Below are 25,653 nucleotides of genomic sequence, written 5' to 3' on the forward strand. Positions count from 1 at the left end.
GAATCAATGGGAATAAAGCTCTTCTTGTATTAAAGAGTTAATAAGTATATTAAAACATTTTTTTTATTTGTTCATACATTCAAATTAACTGAGTGCCTATGATGTGCCAGTCACTTTCTAACACTGGGAACACAATAGTGAATTTCTCTCTCCCCAACCATCACGACCTTCAGTTAATTTGGATTATCTTGCTTTACTTCAGTTCTTCCATTAAAATAGACTGTTTATGCTCTTGGCAGGCAGGGGTGGGGAGAGAGAGAGAGAGAGAGAAAGAGAGAGAAGGGGAGAGAGAGAGAGAGAGAGAGAGAGAAAAGCCATGCATCTCCCATTGTGTTAGCTATTCCATGTAAGGGATAGGTTCTAGAGAATTTGGATTTTCTCATTCTCTGGTCCAGTAAATCTGTAGAATAACTCAAACATTCAAGATAACATGGATTAGGAATACTGAGTGGGCACAGTAAATTTAAGTTCTTGTAGCACATTTTAAATTAAGTGTGATAGTATGAAGTTTGCTGTTGAATTAATGTGTTCTAGAAGCATATGGGGATGGAGATGATACTGCTGTGAAGTAGTATATGGAAACAATAGAAGGAAATCTGAAAGGTAATCGGACAAGCTTCACAAGAACTTCCACTTCAAATTCTATGATGATTATATATGAAAAAAAAGAGTTTTGTTATCAATACTCCCACTTTTGCATATAAAGCCCCTGTTTTACACTAAATTCCACGTGTAGAAGTTCAGTATAAATTGAGCAGGATTTCAGTACAAATATGTCATGAATTGAGGCTACTACCATTTATCAAAACCAAAAATCACTCTTCAGCAAAAGGAAGGTTAAAGTATTAAATATACTTATTTTTTAAAAAAGCATATTTATCATTAACATTACTGTGATATCACAGACAACTAATAAAGATTTTTAAAGTGGTTTGGTAATATTCTAGGCCTTATGGGACTTACAGGTTACAAAGATACTTGTCATCTCTAAACTTGCCATAAAGTTGTAGAGACAAGACTCACACATCGACAACTTGTAAAGAAGGTAAGAACTTGAGCAGTTACAGAATTAAACACAAGAACTAGAGACCAGAGGAGCGTGAGAGGATGGGTAGCTACTGAGAGCCCCCATGCCAGAACTGATATAACTACAACTTTTATCAAAGTAGGAGAGTAGTAATTGGTGTTCAAAGATGTAAGCTGGGCAAAGCAGAGACTTGTTCAGGTGAACAGCTTGATGCCCAGAGTTCTAAAGTGGACAAGAGAACCATTTATGGGTTCATGCTTCCAGACTAAGTTCAGGCACAAAAGATTGAATCAGGGTATTAAAAAAAAAAAAAAAAACCACCTAGAAGGTAACAGAAGTCAAATAGACCTGGATGGAGGGGTGAGGGGGCAATGTATAATTAGAGTCAAATGACTAATCCCAAGGTACAGGCTGCTACTGTATGCCTTTTAAAGAATTTTCCGGAGCAGGTCAGGTGCTGCTAAAGGCTAACAGATGAGAACTACATGGCCAATGACCTTGACCAAGGTCTAGGACCTCTGGGAAGCTTTTAGCATTTGAGCTGGAAAGAATGGAGAAATCGTACTGAGAAGGCAAGGCATTCCAATGTCTAGAACTAAGCTGGGGTTAGACATAAGTAGGGAAAAGCCTGGATAGGTAAGGAAAACAGAGCCTTCAGAGGGTAGCAAACACTCCTGACCTTCAAGGAGAGAAACATAATGAAAGCTGTGCTTTCACCCGACAGCAGCTGGGTAGAAACAAACACAGATACACCTCTCTCTCTCCAAGGGAAAACACAACTCCCGTAACAGCATAAGGCTACCTGAGAGGAAGGGAAAACTTGAGGCTTCTAAAGTCTCTTCCTGAGCCTGAAAAAAATCTGATGATGCCTTGACATCAAACTACACAAATAAAGCAGGAACCTCAAGGTAACTTTCAGCTTTGTCCAGCCACAGAGCAGCTGAGGGTCACTGCTCACAAAACCTGCTGCTTTATATCTCCAAGTAGTTGGGTGGTGCTATTTCCCAAATGTTTCTGAAGAAAATGAATCCAGCCTGAGATTACTATCTGGGTGTCTGAAAGAAACAACAGCAAAAGAGGGTTTTCAGACAGACTGTTTCTGTTTTCAGTTGTGCTTAGAATATGCAGAGTAGCCTGAACCCAGCCTCATTCTCCACTGTGAAGTATTAGACCGATCCTCTATTCCGGCCTTTCTGATGAATGTTTTGTTTTGTTTTGTTTTGTTTTTTTCCTTTTTCCTTCAAAACTAATGACAGTAGAGAAACTCAGAGTAAAATATTCTGCAAAGCACACTTTTCTCACTATCCTTGTCGATGAACTTCAAATTGTCCTGTGATTCGTGATTCTCTATCCTACAGTCCCTATCCACTATAAAATAATTTAAATTCCCGAATGAGGCCCGAAGCACACAGAACATTAAAACTCAAGTGGCTACTGCCCAAACAAAAATCAGAACAGTCTCACTGGCTGGAAATAGATGCATGTGCCAGTCTACCTCGAAAAAAGAAAAACACAACCACCCTCCAAAAAGTATCAAGACACTCTAGCAAATGGACTCAATTTCAAAAAACATTTGGGGCTATTATGCTCTGGACAATGCATAATAAAAATACCGTTAAACCCTTGAACTTACGGGGTTGCTTTGTGGGTAAAAGAGGACCTGCCTGAGCCAACAGAGCTCTCCAAGCCCCAACACTGGGTGAGGATCAAGGGTGCACAGCAGCATCAGGACACAGTTTCTTCCCTTAAGAGTTCCCCCACTGGGCCTTGCCTCGGCTCCAAGCATCACAAGCATCACAGGCCCAAATTACTGCCACAACCTCCGCTCAGCCCCAGACTTGTGCCACTGCCCTTCTGGGTTCTATCCCCACACATACCAGCAGAGCTGAGCACCCTATAAAAACGCTGAAGCCCCCAACTCAGCCCTCAAGTCAGTTCTCCATTGTCTACCACCATCCTCCATCTGGACCCCTCTTGCTTGTGTTGGTTTACACCTAGATTCTCCCTTTGGGCCTGGTCCCTTCACAGATTGCCAGCTCAATGAGATAGTCAGCTTGGTTTTGATTTCTTTATATTTGCAGAGATTGCCTTTTGGCCTCACACATGAAAGCCTGTGGGAAATGACCAATCAGGCTCCCGGCCACTGTATGCCACCTCTGGCCAGAACTCTGGCCTGCGTTCATCTGGAAGGAAAAACCACAACTGTCAGCATCAGCAACCTCTAAATGCTTAGGATCTGGATGGAGCATCACGATAGCCGCTTTCAATATATTTTCTCATTTAACGTCACAACAACTCTGTGAAGTAAGTATTATTAACTCTACAAACTCCATTTGTAGATTATAAAACTGAGGCTCAGAGAGCTTAAATAATTTTTTGAGGGTCACCTAACTAGAAAATCTAAGTGTCATGATTCAAATGTTGTCCAGTGATTTCCAAAATTAATGCTTCCAACCTCTTTTTTACATGACTTTGAGTTCAACATAAGAGAGAAAATTTAGGGGTCTTGGTTTCTGGGACTTTCATCTGGCCCATCCCTGGGATCACAATCAGAAGAGCAGTGCCAGCCCATGAGAGAGTCCCCAGCAGGGCATGGCCCTCAGCTTAGGCTTGCGGTCACACCAAACCCACAGAGCTCAGTGCTCCAACCACGGGTGTCTACATTCTTACCACCCCACCCCAAACCCCAGGCCAATTCCCAGAAGGAGGCTTTCAGTATCACAAGGGGTTTCAGGGTGATGGTTCCAGCTTGCAAGCTGAAGCTATGCTAGCCACAGGGCACCAAGCAGCTTAGTGGGTCAGCCCACAGTTTAGCAGACCCAACCCTACCTTGAACCTGAGGGTGCACTGGTACAATTCAACACTGCTGTCAGCCACCCTATACAGAGGGGCTTATTCCTTTCTTACCCCAAAAAGAATTTGGGAGTCTCTCATTTTTCCCTCTTTCTGTTTGTGGCACCACCATGTCCAACGTTGTAAAGTAAGAACAAAAATATATCTAATCAACACAGAGCTGACATAAAGGGTAAAAGAGTTAACACACATAAAGGGCCCTGCACTGAATAGAGAGCCCAGAAACAAACCCACATACCTATGGTCAATTAATATTTGACAAAGGAGGCAAGAATATACAATGGGAAAAAGACAGTCTCTTCAGCAAGTGATGTTGGGAAAGTTGGACAGCCACATGTAAATCAATGAAGAGAGAACACACCCTCTCACCACAAAATGGCTTAAAGACTTAAACATAAGACATGACACCATAAAACTTCTAGAAGAGATCATAGACAAAACATTCTCTGACATAAATCATACCAACGTTTTCTTAGGTCAATCTCCTAAGGCAATAGAAATAAAAACAAAAATAAATAAACGGGACCTAACCAAACTTACAAGCTTTTTCACAGCAAAGAAAACCATAAACAAAATGAAAAGACAACCTACAGAATGGGAGAAAATATTTGCAAACGATGCACCTGACAAGGGTTTAATTTCCAAAATACACAAACAGCTCATACAACTCAACAACAACAAAAAAACAAACAACCCAATCCAAAAATGGGCAGAAAATCTAAATAGATATTTCTCCAAAGAAGAAATATAAATGGCCAATAGGCACATGAAAAGATGTTCAACATCGCTAATTATTAGAGAAATGCAAATCAAAACTACAATGAGGTACCAACTCACACCAGTCGGAATGGCCATCATTAAAAACTCTACAAAGAACAAATGCTAGAGAGGATGTGGAGAAAAGGGAACCCTCCTACACTGTTGGTGGGAATGTAAATTGGTACAGCCACTATGGAGAACAGTATGGAGGTTCCTCAGAAAATTAAAAATAGAGCTACCATATGATCCATCAATCCTACTCCTAGACATGTATCCAGACAAAACTCTAATTCAAAAAGATACATGGACCCCTATGTTCATAGAAGCACTATTTATAATAGCCAAGACATGGAAACAACCTAAATGTCCACTGACAGATGAATGGATAAAGAAGACGTGGTGTGTATATATATATATATATATATATATATATATATATATATATATAATGGAATACTACTCAGCCATAAAAAAGAATGAAATAAGGCCATTTGCAGCAACATGGATGCAACTAGAGATTATCATACGAAGGGAAGTAAGTCAGAAAGAGAAAGACAAATACCTTATCACTTTTATGTAGAATCTAAAATATGACACAAATGAACCTATCTATGAAACAGAAACAGACTCATGGCGATAGAGGACAGACTTGTGGTTGCCAAGGGTAAGCGAGGTTGGGGAAGGGATGGAGTGGGAGGTTGAGGTTAGCAGATGTAAGCTATTACATATAGAATAGATAAACAACAAGGTCCTACTTGTTGTTTAGCACAGAGAACTATATTCAATATCCTATGATAAACCACAGTGGAAGAAAATATTTTTAAAAAGAGGGTATATATGTATAACTGAATCACTTTGCTATACAACAGAAATTAACACAACACTGTAAATCAATTATACTCCAATAAAAAAGGGGGGGGGGGTCCCTGCACTGTGCCTGACACATGATAAATACAGAAGAAGTGGTAAATATAGTCATTTTATTTAAATGTTACAACAAACACTGTGAGGTAGATATGATGCCTCCATTTTGTGATTTCCTAATTGAGGCTCAGAAAAGTTCATGGCCAAGCTCATGAAGCTATTAATGGGCTGAGTTCTGATCTGACTCTTAAAGACTACCCAACCCTAAGGGATTTAGAAATTACTATGTAGGTTAGGAAGAGCAACTGAAATAGCTTAAATCAGAAAATTACATCTCCAGCAGTAGTATCCTATCATAAGCTCAAAGGAGTCATTTATCTCACTTCAGCCTCAGCTCTAAATTATAATTCCTGGTCATGAATATCCTTCTTTCTTCCCCCCACTCCAAATCCTGTCTATCTCTGTAGTTTGGTCCTCACCTTTTCTTTAAGACTTTCCCAGATCCCTGTAGCCCATATGATCTGTGCTTTATCTCAAATCATGTGAAACTTATACTTTATTGTTACTCAGATGCTCTAGTCATTCTTTTATTCAACAACTATTTATTAAATGCCTAATATATATCAAGCACTGTGCTGGGGAAAGAAAGTGCATGGCCTCTGGCCTAAAGGTCCTTTCAAACTAGGATGAAGATAAAGACATAAAAAAGAAGTAAATCTAATAAAGTATTCCCCAAAGGTATAAGATATGGTGGCAAATAAAGAAGAGATTGGTTGATCCTATAGTACAGGTGCGGGTGGAAGAAGGCATGAGAGCATGAAAAGAGAGCAACTGCCTGAGATCTGAGTCTTGAAAGATAAAAAGGTGTTCCCTGGCAGACCTCAGGAGGGAAGAGGTCCCAGGCTAGTATAGAACACTGTGATCAAAGGCCTAGAGGAATAAAGGAGCCAAGCATGTTCTGGCAGCTCCCAGAAATTCAGTCTGCTTGCAGCACTGGATATGGTCAAAAACGAGGCTGGACCTGGGCACGAGCCAGACTGTAGATGCCATCTGTGCCTTCTCTGGGAATCTGAACTTTTTCTGTGGGCAGTGAGGGACCACTAAAGGACTGTACACAGATAACCAGATTATGTTTGCATATTAGAAAGAAAACTGGCAGCCATGTTGTGGAGAGGGTGAGACCACAGGCGGGAAGACAGCTTCGGAGACCACTGCAACAGGCTAGGTAGAAGAGTCCAAAGATCTAAGCTAAGACAGTGACATCAGGAGTGAAAACAGGAGTCAAAATGAAAGAGAAATCCAACAAGAGAGAGGAGAGAGAAATGCCATATTGGAGATGGGCAATTTAGAAAGGTCACCCTTGCAAAGCCCATTGGGAACTTGTAGGTGGCTGTGCTGGCAGCCAGGAGACCGGTTAAGAGGCTAGGGGCTTCCCTAGTGGCGCAGTGGTTGAGAGTCCGCCTGCCGATGCAGGGGACATGGGTTCGTTCCCCGGTCCGGGAGGATCCCACATGCCGCGGAGCAGCTGGGCCCGTGAGCCATGGCCGCTGAGCCTGCGCGTCCGGAGCCTGTGCTCCGCAACGGGAGAGGCCACAGCAGTGAGATGCCCGCGTACCGCAAAAAAAAAAAAAAAAAAAAAAAAAAAAAAAAAAAAAAAAAAAAGGCTAACAGTAGTTTAAAAGACATGATAACGACTTCTCCATGTTTTCCCTCTTCTTGATTCCACATGACTGATGTCATCACTGGGCAGGGTCTTAACCTCGCAAATGTTTTTCTGATTCAAAGATGGCTGATACCTAAACTGAGCTTTTCTTACAGATGGTGAAAAGTAAATAGAAGTAAAGGACATAAAGCAAAGAAAAGCAGGGGAGGTGTACACTGGAGTAAGTTGACAGGATCCTCAGGGTTTACTGACTTCAGACCAAACGCTGGTCATACTGGGCAGATTTCAATAGCTAATCAGAGCCTGTTTCAACATTTGGTTATCCCACAGGAATGTTTTCAGTCAGCGACAATTTTTATTGACAAATTATTCCTTTTCCTTATAGTAACAAGATGACTATATTGTCCTGGGAAGTATGTACTTTTAAATAGCAATTCTGATAGACGAAGGCAAACACAAAACTCCTTTGAATTTAGGTTATTGCTGGACAAAAAAAAAAATCTCTAATGAAAGATTTTAATATTATGCTAGCAATATCCTTCTCTCAGAAATAAATGATGATGTGTGACAGCCTACCTTCAGGACAGTTGGAAAAAATCAATGATCTTTTAAAAATCTGAGCTCTGATATTTGCAAAGTGCTTTTGGTTCAGATGAGAAAAAGCAGTAGAAGAGTACACATTTAAATAGATAAATAAATCCATTTTATTTTTTTTTTTTTTTTTTTTTTTTTTTTTTTTTTTTTTTGTGGTACGCGGGCCTCTCACTGTTGTGGCCTCTCCCGTTGCGGAGCACAGGCTCCGGATGCGCAGGCTCAGCGGCCATGGCTCACGGGCCCAGCCGCTCCGCGGCACGTGGGATCTTCCCGGACCAGGGCACGAACCCGCGTCCCCTGCATCGGCAGGCGGACTCTCAACCACTGCGCCACCAGGGAAGCCCAATAAATCCATTTTAAAAAACAGAAAAAGAAACTGCTCACAGAAGATAAACAAATCACTCGAAAGCAGATTTTATTAAACTCGACTCAGATCTGATCCTCACAAGATGAGCCACAATTCTCCAGAAAGTCTCTCTGAGCTCTGATTGCAAAGGCGCACAACGCACATCCTTCCCACGGAGCAGTACTGACTGCTAACGGCCAGCTGGCTCACTTCAGTTTCCCCAGTTGAGCCCTCAGAACTGCCTTTGAAGAAGTCATTGATTAAAGTAATCAATCAATTCTCTATGTACTAATTCTCTGGCTTCTTGTGCTTTTAATATCAGAAAGCCTACCTCACTAAAAACGAAGAGTAATCAAGTTTCCTGGATCATACACTATCTGTGCTTTTTGATCAAGGGTTCAGAGTTAATTTCTTTGGCTTGCAAGTTGATATGTTCTACTGAATCAGCACAGACTATCAACCTGATTTCTTTACTGAGGTTTTGAGTGTAGGTAATGCCTTCATTTATAATTAAACTAATTACACTACTTTTGAGTATTACATTATCATCACTATAATTCCACAGATGGAACAAAGCCCACTTAGTGAATTTTCCTGATGGTTTACAGGATAAGTACACAGAATTTAAAGTATATTATCACCGTTAGGGCATGAAAGCACCAATCTTCTCAGAGGGACCACATTATCATTGTCCAGTATGTGCATTCATGCACATTCTTGTAAACACACACATATACACACACACACACACACACAGAGTAATAACTGTTTAATGTAATTTGGAGAAGCAAAAGAGAACAAGCACAAGAGGAAAATGTCATAACTGTTGTGCAGAAATAAAAGAGGATGAGATTCCACTATTATTTTTGTATCACAATTAGCTTCCACACGTCCCACACCTTCTTTTGCCTTTCACAAGCCTTCAACATATTCAACAAAGAGACTGTACAGAGTCATACATAAGAGTGAATTTTCTAGTGGTGAAGGAAAAAAACAGATCACAAATATTCCTGTCTCGCTTTTAACTAGTGAATGAATTAAGTCTCAGAGAAGGAAAGAGTCTTGCCTGGGTCCCTTGGCAAAGTCAGTGGTTGGACTCGGATCCTGCCTTATCTATTTTCTCTTTGTCCAGCACTCTGAATTCCACCAAAATGTCTTCTCCATTTGGTTCCTATTCTGTTTTTAGGATGATGAATACGATCTCCAAATTAATTCTCAGAATCTTTAAACCCTCATCACTATTCATCAACATTAACCTCAGATGCCTTACCTTTCCTCCAAATTATTAAAAATACTACTAAATTAATCATTAGGCATTTAACCTCTACACACCTTTATGAAATCAGGTTTATTGGCAACTTTACATAAATGTGAATTCTCACTTTCCAAATGAATTTAAAAACCAATTGCAAATAGTCTACTAATAAACAATTAAAATTAATATTTGACTATTTCCCCCAATCAGTCAGATATTTAGATTGTCAACCTACCTAGTATATTCAAAATGGCCAGCTAGCCATATTTTAAACTAAACATAAGCCCATGGGATTTAGCCTTTGTGGGCTTTGCACATTTAGACTTGTGTCAATATCAAGAGTCAATACAAACCTAATACTTAAACACTCACTCTTATGTTGAAATTTTATAAAACCAAGCCATCTCTTAAAGCATCAATACCCTTTTAGAATCATTTTTAAAACTCCAAATAAACTCAGTCTAAGGGGAGTTTCATTATAATTGAATATGGAATTGCAAGTTGGACTGTGCAACCCATTAAACAATTAAACAAGCAAGAAGTTTAATTAAATTTCCAATTCACTTTGGGTTCACTCTGTCCTGCAATTATAACGTTTCACACTGGTGTCAAGTGTTCAGGAGTCAGGAGTGCCCTGATGAAAATAAATCTGCAGTGTCAGTGGTGAGCAATGTATTAATGCCAAATAGACAGTGCAATAATGGGTCCCATTGCTGATATCCACTGGAGGATGGTTGAATTTTCCTCTCTACCCCAAGTCCACAGGTCCCTAGATAGGGGATTGGCAGCTTTTCGTGGTAAGGATATTGGGGAAAGAGGTAGACTCGCCCATTTTATGAAAAAGGAACCCGTTGATAAAAGGTTTGCCTTGGAAGAAGAAGAATCACCAGGAATTAAAGGACCTGGGATCTAGTCTAGTTCCTCTGTTTGCTACTCCTGTGGTTTGGGGCAAGCACCTCTGGAGACATTACCCCGGGTCCGGGTCCAAATGGATACAAATTCTGAAGCCATCCAGTACAAAGACATTTAAAGGAAAAAAAACATAATCTGTTAACTGCTCTATCTATAAAATTGCTGAGGTTACAGGGGGATGGGTATTGTTCCTGACCTCTGTTGTTCCAAATATACGGCTCTTTATTACACTGCCCTGAAGAAAAACCTTCACAAGGAGAGTCTCACGTATATGTATTATGTATCATACATAAATATGTATATGTAGAAATGTGCATAAGAGAAAAACACAAAATGTCCCCAAATCAGCTGTACTGAGGAAAAGGCTTAGCACAGAACTACTTATCAACTTGCACAAGCCTAATGCCACAAGCCAAAAGAATGCTGAGCTATATAACTAGATAAAAAAAAGTTTGCAAAACAAGAGACACTAATGCAAGCCTAGGGCTCAACGTACAGAGTCATCATTGTCACAAAGCATCATTTTAATCTTGATACTTCCTATCTTGAAGGAGTCAGAACAGTTTCTAATTCATCATTCCTGGTCTCTGTGGTATGTGGAAAATCCATTAGGTTGCTCTACAGTGTTTCTTCTAGTAAATCAAAGCCCTGCAAAACAGTTTAGTTTTTTCTCAGTCTGAAAGATGTTTAGGTCATGATAATTAGAAAACGCAATTCAAACCCCGACCACAATTAAACAGGCGAGGAATAGTTTCGCCTTAGTAAACTACATATGACATCAGGTCTATTTTGTTATGTATGAAACACTATGTCCAAGCCATCTAGTTTTTAAAATGCATGGACAGCAACAGCTTACATTTAAGATGCCAGTGTTCGATATGTCAAAGCTCAAATATTCTCTGAGCAGGAGCCTTAATGCATATATATTATTAATGTACTATCAGAGAACAGATCCCTGAGTAGATTCTGACCAACGAGTCATTAGTTAAAGACTGCATAAAGCAAATCTGGTGTACTATAATAGATGAAAGAATTTTATTTCTGGCTGCTCTTGCTATCCACGGAGAAAAGAAACAAGTAAAAATACAGGAATTCTGCAGTTTAAGGCTGGAAGATAGAAAAACTGGGTTTAATAAAACATCAGGTTTATTCATTACTAGCCATTGGGCAAGAATATCTTTGGAGAAAAGAATGGGGACAGCACATCCTGGGACATGAACCTGGTAGGCTGAAAGGTGTATGGCTGGGATCTCAACTCCATCATGAGCTGTGTGGCTCAGGCAGTTTACTTATATCTCTGTTCCTTAGTTTTCTTATTTGTACAAACAGAGATAACTGCCCCCCTCATGAGTTTTGGGAAGATTTACAAGACAAATATCAAAACCATATAGAATTGTGCTTGGAATAGAATGTCAATGTCAGAAAATGTTAATTCTCTTATGGGATTGATGCAAGGAAGGACTGAAAGAATAATAAATACAGAAGGGTTTTTTGTTTGTTTGTTTACTTTAACAAACTTTGTTAAATAAGACAGCATTATTTTTTATGAATTTTTGAATTTATGGAGCCCATTAATTTAGGGCATTTGTGACTTTTGAAATTACCTTCCTTTTTTTTTTCAAAGGGCTGGCTGCTTTGTGTAGACAGTGATGTTACAAATATAAAGATGTGGATTGGACTAAACAATTAAACTAAACCCATTGACCACTGGAATATTCTAATCACTTCTGAGGCAGATAATCTGAGCTCCCAAATCTCAGTGTTTCTGTGGAGAAAGATGTTTAGAAGAAACCCCGCTATTCTAATAAGCGACAGACAGGTCAAACACATGGTCCAGATAACTTCAAATCTGGCTCTCCCCAGGAAGAAGAAGCTATTCAATGGTAGTCCAAAGTTTATCCTGAATGAGAAAAATGACAGTGTTTTCACACTGCGTTCATACCTCCAGTGACTTATGTAATACACAGCCACTGTTACCTAAGTACTGGATGAAAACACACACACATATTGATTTAGAACTCAACTTAATCCACCTTGAGAACTGGCCAGGGCTTAGTCTCAGACCATGAGCCTTCTCCTCCCCAATTCTTTTACCTCTAAAAAGGGAATTTAAACTTTGAGACTAAAATCACATAATGCAAATACCATCAAATCAAATAAAATCAAGTCTTTGCATAAATCATACTAGGCTCAATCCTATGATAAGGTGACCAAAAATCTTGCTATTAATTAACCTGTAAATTAAGACAATTTATTTTACTCTAAGGAAATTCTTTGAAGTCCAAATCATCCTTACTGTTAATAATATTCAATGCTGTTTATTATTTGATTCCATCAAGATAACCAACTCTTACGGCATCACTAAAAAATAAGTAGAAAGTAATTAGGTTCTAAATATATTTTTCATAGAGTGTGTGAATATACTACACATGAATATCTCTTGCTTATAAAACAAACTTATGGAAACTTTCATCTTTGGAGAACAATAGTAGGTATTCTTGCTATAAATGAGACAGCGTGGTGCAGGGGAAAAGCTCTGGACTGAGATTCAAGACCAGTCTCTTTTTGGCTTACTAACTGGAAAACACACACAAAATACTTAATCTCTTCTCTATTTGCTGACTCTATGTTAAAGATAATATCTCCCTGGCTATCTCACAAAACTCCTTAAGAATCAAATAAGGTATTATCCAAAAACACTTTGGAAACTATAAAGCACCATATAAGAGTAAAGAATTATCCCTATATGCTACCAGACTCTAAATGCTCTAACATGAAGGAATTAAAACCTGAAATCTTCCTTGTAATACTCAGAATAAAAAAAAAAAATTGCCGTGCACAATTCAGTCAGAAGTCCCCAAACTGATTTCTGAACACCTTGAAAATTAAAATAGTCTCATTTACCTTTTTGTGGGAATGATAGCAGCTAGCATCATACCTTGCCTATAATATAAGACTGACATTAAACATTCAATTTACCCATACCTTTATCTGATCAGATTAGCATTCTACTCATCTAGTTAATGAAAGAATTCTCCCAAAGTTTCTCTTCATTTATTCAAAGGGAAAGTATGTTTAAAACATGGACTTGGAGAATAGCTATTCTCGAATATCTGAAGGGTTACTATATAGGGGAAAGAGTTAAGACATGTCCTATTTGGGCCCAAGAAGGGACATTAGGAAGTTATACTTGAATAGACATGTTTCAACTCATTATAAGGAAGAATTATCTACAGTCAAAGCTAAACAAAGATGGAGCAAATAATTCCAGAGGTAGTAAGTTCCTCATCACAAGAGGCACTCAAGCACAGGCTACAATTAGAAAGAAGTTGTAGGGGGCTTCCCTGGTGGCACAGTGGTTGAGAGTCCGCCTGCCGATGCGGGGGACACGGGTTCGTGCCCCGGTCCGGGAAGATCCCACATGCCGCGGAGCGGCTGGGCCCGTGAGCCATGGCCGCTGAGCCTGCGCGCCTGGAGCCTGTGCTCCGCAACGGGAGAGGCCACAACAGTGAGAGGCCCGTGTACTGCAAAAAAAAGAAAAAAAAAAAAAAAAAAAAAAGTTGTAGGAAAGGCTCAGGTGTTGGAATAAAGGAACATTAAACACCTCTGCAAAGTGTTTATGAGTTCATAAAACATTACAGTTTTTTAAGATCTTGATTATTACAAACTGGCGTTCAGAATAAACGGGAGAAAAACCACCTTGAACAAATTAATTTTTCTAAATTACATATCAGTGGTAAATGATATTTTTCCTAATTATTTTAAGCAAAAAATGCACATACTTAACCTACAACAGCTTACTTTTCCTAAATTAAAAGGAAAAGGCTTCAGTGCAAATGCCTTCCTTAGATCCCCAGAGGGCCAATAACTCTTTACAAATTTGCCCGAGAGCATCGCATGCATTGGGTTTTTCTATGTTCAAATGTCCAATTCCATTCTCCTTACATCAAAATAATGAGTGGTATAAACTATTTCATGTACCTTGCAATTTATCACTGTTTTGCATTGACATTATAATGCTGACTTGAAAATATAAGCCTTGTTAGAATGTAAACTCAGTGAGAGAAAAGAACTTGTCTTATTCATCATTATATTCTTAGTGCCTAGAATAGTTCCTGGGCATGTATGGGATGCTCAATAAATACACACAAAAAATAAATGAATACAGATATACAACATTCGGTCTCATTCAGTAATTGTTTCAAGTATGACTTTCTTATCTCTCCAACCAGACTGCTACTGCTTACTATCCCATGAAGAAGAAAAGTGAAGTTTCTCTAATTGTTCCCATTGTAACCTTCAACTGCAGCTTATTTTGTATTGTGTAGCCCAAAGTAATAATGCCCGTGACCTAACAATTTCTTATCAAGAAATATCTTAAAAGTAGTACATGTGACATTAACTGTAATATAAGGTTTAGACTTATAAATTAAAGCTTGCTTACTATTTTTTTTTTAATCTTTATACTTACAACTTTTTAGTTATTTATTTATTTTTGGCTTTGTTGGGTCTTCGTTTCTGTGCGAGGGCTTTCTCTAGTTGTGGCAAGCGGGGGCCACTCTTCTCGCGGTGCGCGGGCCTCTCACTATCACGGCCTCTCTTGCTGAGGAGCACAGGCTCCAGACGTGCAGACTCAGTAGTTGTGGCTCACGGGCCTAGTTGCTCTGCGGCATGTGGGGTCTTCCCAGACCAGGGCTCAAACCCATGTCCCCCGCATTGGCAGGCAGATTCTCAACCACTGCGCCACCAGGGAAGCCCAAGCTTGCTTACTATTATAGAATTCACTGATTATGTCATTTTCTTAGAAGAATCCATATACATAGTTGACTCACTACAACAAATGGTTCCAAAACAAACTATTCTTTGTGTTAACTTCTATATAACCCAGACAAGCTGGAGACAGCAGTGACCACCACTGCCCAGTTAAACTCTCCTGCTTGCACTGTTACTGTTCTCATATACGAAGAAGAAAACACACACACACACACACACACACACACACACACACACACACACACACAAAATGGATCAAAGGCTCTGTTATAAAAGCTCAGGGTGACCAACACTAATTCAGCTGAATTTTATCTGCATTTAGTTTTAAACAGAGTAATGCTTGTTTGCTGATGGAAATTTTGATATCTATCCTTCATTCTTCCTTCTGCCTATGGCTTCTCCTTCCTTATAAGCATGCTCAGGAATGCCAGAAAAATGTCAAGTAAGTATTAAATATAAGCTGAAAAAAAGGAGAGCGGTTGATCTCCACTAGGCAATAACAGAACAAGAACAGTATTTAATATTTACTAATGCTTTGTCATGCATGAAGTGCTTTTGCATGTTTCTGGATCAAACAGGCTACTGAAAAACTCCATTTTATGACAGCTGTGATTTTTCTGAGCACTGTCCCGTGTCCTACTTCCTTTTATTGCTGCCAGGAAACTGTGGTTTAGTTCCCTATACTGACTTAACTGCCAATTTTGAAAGGTTATAGACAATACATTAGATTCAGGGAGAGTTGTGCTGGCTTCAACTTGGGATATTAACGTGAATAGGCCAGTAGCATGAGGCTCAGTGCAGCCTGGGGGCGATGGATCGTGTCGGCGTGGATTTCATATCCATAAACCAATTCTTCATATTAAAAACTGGTAGTGAAATCCTTTAAAGGAGAGTGCATAAAAGGTTGTTTTTAGAGTGAATAATTTCTCCAAAAAAACAAAAAAGCATGTGGGCAGACAAATTCAGAGATGCTTTATGGATTGATACTTTGGTAATTGTGCCTATAAGGTTACCAGTTTCTAAGTAGACACTGATGGGCTTTGGACACTGAGAAAATGCCAAAGCAGATGTCATCGCAGTCAAATGACACCCCCCCCACACAGCTCATCCAGGAAGGCTCACCCTTGGACCAACTCTTGACACCACCATAGCCTTCCTTCACCCCTTCTAATCTTCCTCAGTATGCTCTCCAAAGAGGGAATTTCAGAATAAATAACAGGCACAAGTTTCATTACTGGTAAGAAGAAAATGCTTCAAGAGCACAAAGAGCCATCACTGACTAGAAAACTGTCTTTGCTGATGTGGTCGACTATTGAGTAGAGACAAGTTTACCATGTTGTTGCTACTGGCCTGGATTCTTGGGGTCTCATAGTGCTTTCCAATAAACCACATAATAAGACTTAATGAAACCAGATACCTGAATGGCACTTTTGATATTCAATTGGTCAGTACAAAATAATGCCAAATACATATAATTCATCCAGGTATTTCTGTTCTGCTTTTGGTGGAGTAGAGAACATTTTGAGGCTAAATCATCATGATGACCTAAACAGGAATTAGTGCTAGTGAGAAAAATCACACTTCTACAAAAAGCCACAACATGGCACCAGTATAGCTGAGATCCTTTTGTGGCAACACATACTCACTACATTCCCTAGGCCTGAATCATCATCTCTCTGCTGTGAGACAGGGATCGCTAACTACAGCCCACAACCTATCTTACTGGAATATACCACACTCACTCATTTACGTATTATCTATGGCTGTGTTATTACTATGACAGACTTGAGTAGTTGTGACAGAGACCATATGGTCCACAAAGCTGAAAATGTTTACTTTCTGGACCCTGTTCTAAGAGATGAAATTCACAGTCTCAACAGGTACTTATTTATATATTTGAGAAGATCCCAACGGATCTCCTAACACAGAAAACAAACAAGAGGAGGGAGAGGAAGGGAAAGGAAGAGGAGAGAGAAGCAGTAGTACCATTATCCTAGTAGTAGTGGCAGTAGTAGCCAGAGCCGCAGTAGTTTGGGCTTGCTATAGAATTCTCTGATTTAGCTTCATGTAGATATTGGGGGAATCTCCATCTAGGCAAAAATATAAATAAAGTCAGTCTATTTATTTATTTATTTATGTACTTACTTACTTATTTATTTATTTAGCTGCACCGGGTCTTAGTTGCCACACACAGGTCTTCGTTGCCGTGTACAGGATCTTTAGTTGCAGCATGCGGGATCTTTAGTTGCAGCATGTGAACCCTTAGTTGAGGCATGCATGTGGGATCTAGTTCCCTGACCAGGGATTGACCTGGGCCCCCTGCATTGGGAGCATAGCGTCTTAGCCACTGGACCACCAGGGAAGTCTCATAAAGTTGGTCTTTTAAATTTGCACAATAGAATGTCAAATCTGCTGCCAAACCTTTGATATCATAAACATGGGTCTCTCATCAAACAACAACAAGGACCACTTCTCTTGAGACACTCACCAGATTTTTTAACCCTGAATTGATGTGTAACACAACACAGCTTTATCCCTCCAAATCCCAGGATGGCTAGGGGAGGCACCCTCTCTCTGGCCTGACTAGCCACCCCCCACAGGAGAAACAGTGAGGTCAGGTCCTGGTCCACTGCAGGGAGCAACATATGGTGGGGAGGGTCACACTCCAGGTGCCACTGAGGGTGTTAAGGAGACCAGGGAAATGGGAGAGGGAATAGGCATGTGAAATGAGTCTCCCTTGTGACGCCCATCAGTATCACAACATGCAGACAGTGATTGGACTTCAGGGGTAAAACAGAGAAGAAGTAGAGCCACTCTTCTGAGTCTGACAGGTGGAAAAAAATTGAGCAGGTCAGGAATCAGGAGTGTGGACAGAGAGAAATATGAGGAAGTAGGTGGCTTTGAGCAACTCAGACCTTAGAACCAGTCTAAGTTCTATATCCCCTACATCTCCTAGAGGCAAGGAGGTCCACAATTTGCATATTGTTTTGTAGTTTTTAGCAGAAGTATAGATTAGATCAATATTACTTGAAAGAATCTAGGTGATGTGAAAATTAGCCATCCTGCTTGGTTCTCTAAGTTCACCTAAGCATCGAGTCAGACTGCCAAAAAGAAACATACCTAGATGGACAAAAAGAAACATAACCTGGAAGCATCAGGTAGGTGTCTACAAAAATGCCTTAAAAAAATTGCAACCTCATTTCTGAGGGTTAATTTAAGAAAAAAAAAATATATGACATCAACTTCTCGAACTTCAAAAAAATCTAATGCTGCTCGTGGAGAACACGTTTTTCTGTATCTCTTACTTAAGGATCCACATTATAAAGCCTTCTTATCATACTAGTGAAAGTTTCTTTTCCTCAAGGACTGTTGCATTATTTTGTGAGAAAGTAAGAATTTCCTAATTCATCTTTGTTTAAAAACTGACCTTATTGTCAGAAAACTTAGAGTAAAATTTCAGATTTACAATAAAAATATGATTATCTACTATGTGCCAGGCACTGTGCTAGGATTGATCATGCATGTGAATAGCATTGACAAGATCCCTGCCCTCCTGGTGTTTTTAGTCCACTGGGAGAAGAGCCATGAAATAGACAGCTAGATCTAATGGTAATACCCTCAATCCAAGGGCCCAGGCAGCTCAGCCTTGGGGTATTAAAGGTACACATAGGGCAACCAAATAACCAAATGGCAATTTCATTCTTTATTTAGCATTTCAAAGGACATCAAAAGGAATATAATTCAGTCTACAGAAATGCATTTCAAAAGTCCCTTTTCCCCTTTCCAAATCCCTCAGACCCCATAGCTATTCCAGAGCCTCACTCATACCAAAATCCAAAACTTTCTTTGCATTCCCAGACCCATGAAGCTTTCTTTTTCCCTTCTCCCAACATTATCTATGTATTCAATAGTTCAATTTAGCTTCTCTCCTAATAAGCAATAAAGAATCCTTACTCTTTGGGAGGAGAAAAGACAGGTAAATTAAAGTAGGCAAGTAATTGATTATCTTTAACAAGGAGGGGATTGTCAGGTCTTGGGAAGGCTATAAACACTAAACTTGGATAATTTTTGTCTGGCCATATAATTACAATTGTGAGAGAATACTAGGGAAGTGAGGTTACTCATTTAGCATAGTGGTCCAGAGAGATCTCTCTCACAAAGTGATATTTAAAGTCAAGATCAGCAGGATAAAGAACCAGCTACCCAAGGAGCAAGAGGAAAGACCATCCTGGTAAGGAAACCTCACAGTTGAATGCCTGAGGCCTGTGCAGATTCTCCAAAAACTGAAATGCACTCAATCTAACTACAGCAAACAGGTGTGTGATGTGGCTAAAGAGATGGGTGGGATAAAACTATGCAGGGCCTTCTGAGGTCCTGGTAAGAATTTTGATATTATACAGAGTGCAGTAAATAGCCAACAAAGGGTCTTAAGTAGGTCAGGATACAGCAGATCACTCTGGATGCTTCTTGAAGAATGGACTGGTAAGGAGGGGGCAGGGAATGCAGAAACTAATCAGAGATGTGGAAGGCTTAAACCAGGGAGGTGAGGGTGAAGATTACAAGCAAGTGGTCAGATTTAATCTGCAGAGATTGGTGAGAAACAGATTACATGTGGAGGGAAAAGGCAAATCTTGGCCCTCTATCTAATTACACTCGAATAGATGGGATTGGGAGAAAGAGACCATTTGGATAGAAATATCAAGAGTTCAGTCTTGAAATACAATCCACTATGTCTTAACTGAACGCTATTATATTTAGAAGCTACAGTAATTAAATTCAATTGCAATAGCTCCCTCAGTGCTATATGGCCAGGGCTTCCAATAGTGTCTGGCAACAAAGCAAGTGCTTAGTAAATATTGGGAGAATAAATGCAATTTCCTCTGATAATTACCCCTCTGGTATTCAGAATCTCTGAGCAATACCTTTAGATTAAAACAAATTATATTGGATAAAATATAATTTTATATTTAAAATGTGAAAAACATACTCATTGCTTTCATGTTCAAACTCCAGGAGGCGAATTTCAAGAAAATGTTCTTATCTAGTAGAGCCTGAGTCTGCAGAGAATGCTTTGAAACACTGTTCTGTTTGACCTCTGATTATTTAAATTTTTCTTTTTAATTCTGTGGCATGTGTGCTTTTTATGGTGAGTGACCTCAAATTCCTTCTGGAAGTAAATGGGGAATAAATTAGAAAGATACACTGTGGCTCAGATTAAACGTGATTTGTGGAGTTTCATGGCTGCATTCCCGCCCCTGCCTCACCCCACTTGGAGAGTGCTCCTTTTCGGGGTTCATCCTAGGAAACGAAGCTCAGAGGCTGCCCCACCACATGACAAGGCAGCCTGGTCCCAGAGCCCCTCTCCAGCTCTAGAATTTTCATACCCCCTTTTCCTTCTCCTCTCCCCACTCCCACTAGTCTTAGCAGCTAACAGATATATATCCTGGGCTCGTATTTTAGCAGACGTTAATGGTCTCTATGCTATTTTTCCTTAGGTAAGCCATGTGGCACTGTGTCTGGCAAGTGGCACACAGTGAAGAAATCTTAGTGTGGCAATAATGGTATATGCATCTTCAAGGGTGCTTTCTTTATTCAAGGGAGTAAATATAAATTGTTAGAATTTCAAGAATTGGGTCAAGTCAGTCAGAAGAAATTCCAGGCAAAAGGGCCTTTCAGTTCCCTTCAATAAATACTACAGAGGCTGGTTCAAAACTTGCCACTTGCTACCATACGCAATGCTTTTTTGCCCCTGTTCTACTTTTTCTTCTCTAACTTTTCCTTTTAAAAATCTTATTATTCTATTACTCAATTTCTTTATTTTACCCAACTGTGACTTATTTCTAGAAAACTTAAGGACAGTGTCTGATCCTCCAGGTCCTAGTCAGTGAAAAAAAGAAAAAAAAATAAAAAGGAAACCTGATTCCAGTTTTAGATAACAGGATTTGAGTCCAGATGCTTATTTTAGCACCTTCCTGGTTAAACAAAATGCTGTGAACTAAGATCCTGAACTCTACTGTAAAAGATATAGCACTGAACTTGTACAAATGTGCTGAAATACTCCTGCCATTGCTAGTTTCCTAAGCTATAAAATGGCTATGACATGTTTATCAATTTAAATCTAACAGGAGAAAACATTAAAAACACTTGATTTAAGGGATTTGGGGGAAACACTTCCATAGCTTCCTAACAATATTTTGAACATTGCTATGGGCAATGTTCACATCCACACTTTCCAACATCATTATGAAAACTAGCCTAAGCTAATAAAATAACATTTGCCATCCTATTTCCCAGATGACTAAATGGAATTGTGGGAAAGTGACAAAAAGTCCTTTTGAAAATAAATAAGAATAAATAATGTGTATCAATCAGGCTTTTAAAGATCTAAATATAGTTTTCAGAGTGGGATCCCCAGAACTATAGCTCTTGCACATTATTTGGCTCAAAAACTGTTCAAACAACCTCAAGAGCAATCAGTCCTGCTACCACTTCTTTTCACAGGGAAAAAAGGAAAGAAGATATCCTTCTTCCTCCCCTATCCAAGTGGGTCACTGCTGCTTTTCTCTCTGTGAAGCCTTTCTTCTAGAGGGTTGCCAAGTTTATGTGGTCCACTGCAGATAATGTTGGAAGTGGCTATGGCCAAAGAAGGTCAGAGAATAGGGCTACTGAGTGGGGACTGGGGTGTGCTTGGGAAGGACAGAGGCTGAGATTTAGGTCACCTCCAGGGAGATTTGAGTTTACCGGATACTTACTGTTTATTGGTATTCATGCTTTTCTATGATCCCTTATAATAGTCTAAATTAAGAGCAGTATTTTAAACTCCTTAAAGGTGATTTGCAAATTTTTTAAAATAAAAATGATCCAACCATCCTATAAACAGCAGAATTGCCATCTTCTGTAAATAGAACTGGCAAGCATTTCATCAGTCTTAAAATATCACCTCCCTTGATTTCCTGCCCCCCTCCCACCAATGCCTCCCTTTCCTTTTCAAAGGTCCTTAAAGCAACACTCCAGAATGCTATAGGGGGACTTACAGGGCCCCTGTTAGTGCCAAAGAGACTGGAAGAAGCTGGTCTGTGGCGAGACACAAGGCTTATTGTTTGTCATGTATTGTCATGAATGCTGCAGGATTTCTGTTTTCTTTTTCTCCATGACTTATAGACTAAGAGTACTTGAACTTTAGGAAATGGATAAAATAGCAAAATTTGAGCCATAGGCAAAGTCTTAAGCTTCAGGACTTACTTAGATTATTCTACTTTCCTGAGCACAAGACAAGCAAGACCTGTCTTACAAAGCTGGAAGCAGGACTTTCCTGCATAACAAGCTTCAAAAGAGAAAGGAGGAAATAAAATAATGGGATAGTCTGATGCTCGAATAAAATCCTAGTTTTATTTTGCCTAATTTTAATTTACATGACATACATGGCATAATCCCTGCTTAAAGAAGCCCTCAACTTTGACTTTGAGCAATTCTCAAAAAAAGGTACTTCCGCTCTCTCACCATCTGCACGGGCAAGTCAATGGAACTCTAAACTACAGAGTTTAATGGAGGTTTAATTACATTGTTGAGGTGCTTGGATAAGGCTCAAAGATGAAGAACCCCACCCAGTCTCCCTGTGTGTGGTACAGACATCTTTCCTGTGATGGAACAATTTAAAGTTACCTATACTCTTCCCTTACGTATATACCTGTAAGGCAGCGACTGATAGTTGCGTACAGCTACCCATTTCTCCTTTCTTCCATAATAGGAGAACCTTGATTCGTAGCCAAGCATAATCCTGCCCAGAATGAAGGCATTTCTCGGCTCCCCTGTCAGATGTGGCCACATGACTAAGTTCTGGTCAGTATTATGTAACAGAAGTTTGTAGCATTTCTGCAAAGAATCCTTAAAAATGAGGATCACCTTCTGCTGCCTAGAATGTAGATTATATAGCTAGAGCTCCAGCAGCTACCTTGGACAACATGGGACCAACCGTGAGGACAGAAGCCATGCTGACAATGGCAGAGCAGGAAGATCTGCGCCTGGGTTCCTGGCAATACCCCAGAGAGCCCAACCCACCCCTTGTCTACCTACCCCAGATTTCTTTCCATGAAAAAGAGAGATGAGCATCCATTTTGTTGAGTCTCTTGCATCCAGAGTTTAGCTGTTTGATTTATGGCAAGTGAACAAAATATTAAGTGATGCACCTATCAATACAGTCCAAGGAGCCCGCCTACTCTGGACAACAATTTTAACTTCCCTCCTCTGCAGAAATTCCTTCACTCATGTAAGGATCATAAGAAAATACCAACCTAGCATCCTTCCCACAAGAGCAAAGGTGCGAGATCAGCTCTGCCTTTGCATATTATCAGCAACCCCAGCATCCTGTCACTCCAATCCCAACTGCTCAAGTCCAAATATTGCCTATCACTTGAAACCTCACTAAAACAGCACACCAGGTTTATGATGTAGCCCACAATTCATCAGAGACTGGGCAGAGGTCACCAACTTCATCACTTGTGACCCAAACCAAAAAGGTCCCTGTAGAATAGCCATTTTATTGATGCATACAACTACTAAGGTCTTTTAATTATTATAATCAATAACAATAAATTTTAAAAACTACAATAGTATACTGGAAGATGTCCTCTGACTTTATAAGTCCCTATAGGTATATTAGGATCCTAAATACAAAACAGTATTAATAATAGTGATAACAACAGATACCTCTTACAAGTCAATACTATATCATCACTGTTGTACTATCTGGCCATCATTCTGCTTGACACATATATCTGGAATTCAAAATATCATTATCCCTATTTTAGAGGAGGACACTGAGGCTCTGAGAGGTTAAACAAATTGGCTAAGACTATGCAGCCAGTCCATGGCAGGGGTTATTGCTGAACCCAGAATTGTCTATAAGCTTAAAACTATTTTAGCTGCACAATCTTATGTCTCAAAATGTTAGAGAAAATAATCTAAGGAAAATCTCTATTTTTCTCCCCTCAGAACTACAATAAAATATTCTAATCCTATTTCCATTTTATATTAACATGAGCATTTCCAAAAACAGCAAAGGAGAAAGCAAACAAAAAATCCGATAGAATTTGTCTGCAAAAGGTAAATAATGCTTGAATATAAATGAAGCAAATCACAGAAGTGTTTTTTCTTAATTTAACCTTTTGCTAACAGTTTCAATTTCAAGGTGACCTATATGTTTCCATAACAAGGGTCATTATACGCTTTTTAACCCATGAACCTCAAAACTGAAAAGAAACTCCTATAATGACACGTCCTTGTGTAATCACATCTCTGTATGCATTCCTTTTTAAACATGTCTGATTTATTTCCCACCTCTTTGTTGAGTTTCCACTTTAATAAAAGGAAAAAACACTGAGAGAAGTCAAGCCCTGAAAGCATTCATTGAATACATCAAGCAATTTACCCAGAATTCAAACAATAAATGAGTTAAAAACAAACAGAAGGAACAAATCAATCTATTAAAAATAAGATATTTGCGTGTAGTATGTACGTGTGTGTATGTGTTTGGGAGTATTTCTACTTAATTTAAAGATATATACAAAACATGGCAATTACGTTAAAAGTTTATCATTAGAATAATTAATATTTTCGAGGGCTGCTAAAAGCTAAAGAATTAAAATATGCCCATGAGAAGAAAGTCAAACAGAAGGTTAGAGCTCCCTCTTTCTTTTTCTTGAAGAAATTCACCAAAACATCTCTCCCAGGAGACCAAAGTTATCAAGCTGACAGCCTCGTAGCATATCACTCATGCTCAGAGCAGTGTTTTCACAGCCTCTGTACACATGCCACAAACATTAGAGTATGATTATTGGTATTTCACTGTTCATAAGAAACTTATGCAGTAGTAAAAAGCACTTTTAAAAGTAGAAATACTCACAAAGCCATTTCAAACTGTTCCAGCCACTTTTTCTTTAAATCTTTTGTTTTGCAATAAAATTCTAACCCATTTTGTCCTTGGATATGGATGAGGTAGAAGCCATAAGACCACTGTTAAAATTAATATTCCTCAGGTTAATAGGTATCATTCATTAATAACATTATGTTTCCAAATTCACTAACACACCTCCATAATCATCCACAAACCACCCATAACATTATCATCAGACAAACTGTGAACAATCAAGATTACTGTAGTCAACTTCATATCTAGAACAATTGCTATGCCAAGTGCATTTTGCTGCCTTGATCATTCGGGCATTAGAGATGATCATTATCAACTGTGGCACTATCCAATTATTTCTCACAGAGGCTTGCTTCTAATTAATCTCTAGAAACAAAAACACCTGCATGGATAAGTGGCCTCTCACATTAATGTATTAGCATACTTTCCTTGACTAGTTAAAGTTATGAGTAAATTACAGTTATTCATTTCCAAGAATTTACCTTTTTATTTTCTTTATCAGTTGTAGGATTGTTGGCTATTTTGTACTGCTGAAGATCTATTATTTCTTTCATTTCATAGTTATCACCTTTCCTTTTACATACAATCACTGCCAAATCAAATAAGAAGATATGCCTGAGAGAGAGAGAAAGAGAGAGAGAGATTTATTTAAACGGTTTGGAAGCATGTGTGTTAATTCTTC

The 25,653-nt window shown here is 39.2% G+C and overlaps 1 protein-coding gene across 2 annotated transcripts in view; it reads right to left on the reverse strand.

Moving 5' to 3' along the window:
- The window catches only part of VAV3 (vav guanine nucleotide exchange factor 3), a 412,985-nt gene that overhangs the window by 162,502 nt on the left and 224,830 nt on the right, over positions 1-25,653 (reverse strand). The window contains exons 14-15 of one of the 2 annotated variants that reach the window (XM_067041064.1): positions 25,454-25,586; positions 24,948-25,057 (exon numbers count right to left, since the gene is read on the reverse strand). In XM_067041064.1, coding sequence (XP_066897165.1) covers positions 24,948-25,057; positions 25,454-25,586 — 243 coding nt within the window. Of the gene's footprint in view, positions 1-17,032; positions 17,137-24,947; positions 25,058-25,453; positions 25,587-25,653 lie in introns of those variants that run through there. The other variant, XM_067041068.1, reaches the window with a different exon arrangement.

Source organism: Kogia breviceps, chromosome 1 (genome assembly GCF_026419965.1).
Source record: "Kogia breviceps isolate mKogBre1 chromosome 1, mKogBre1 haplotype 1, whole genome shotgun sequence".
Lineage (NCBI taxonomy): Eukaryota > Metazoa > Chordata > Mammalia > Artiodactyla > Physeteridae > Kogia > Kogia breviceps.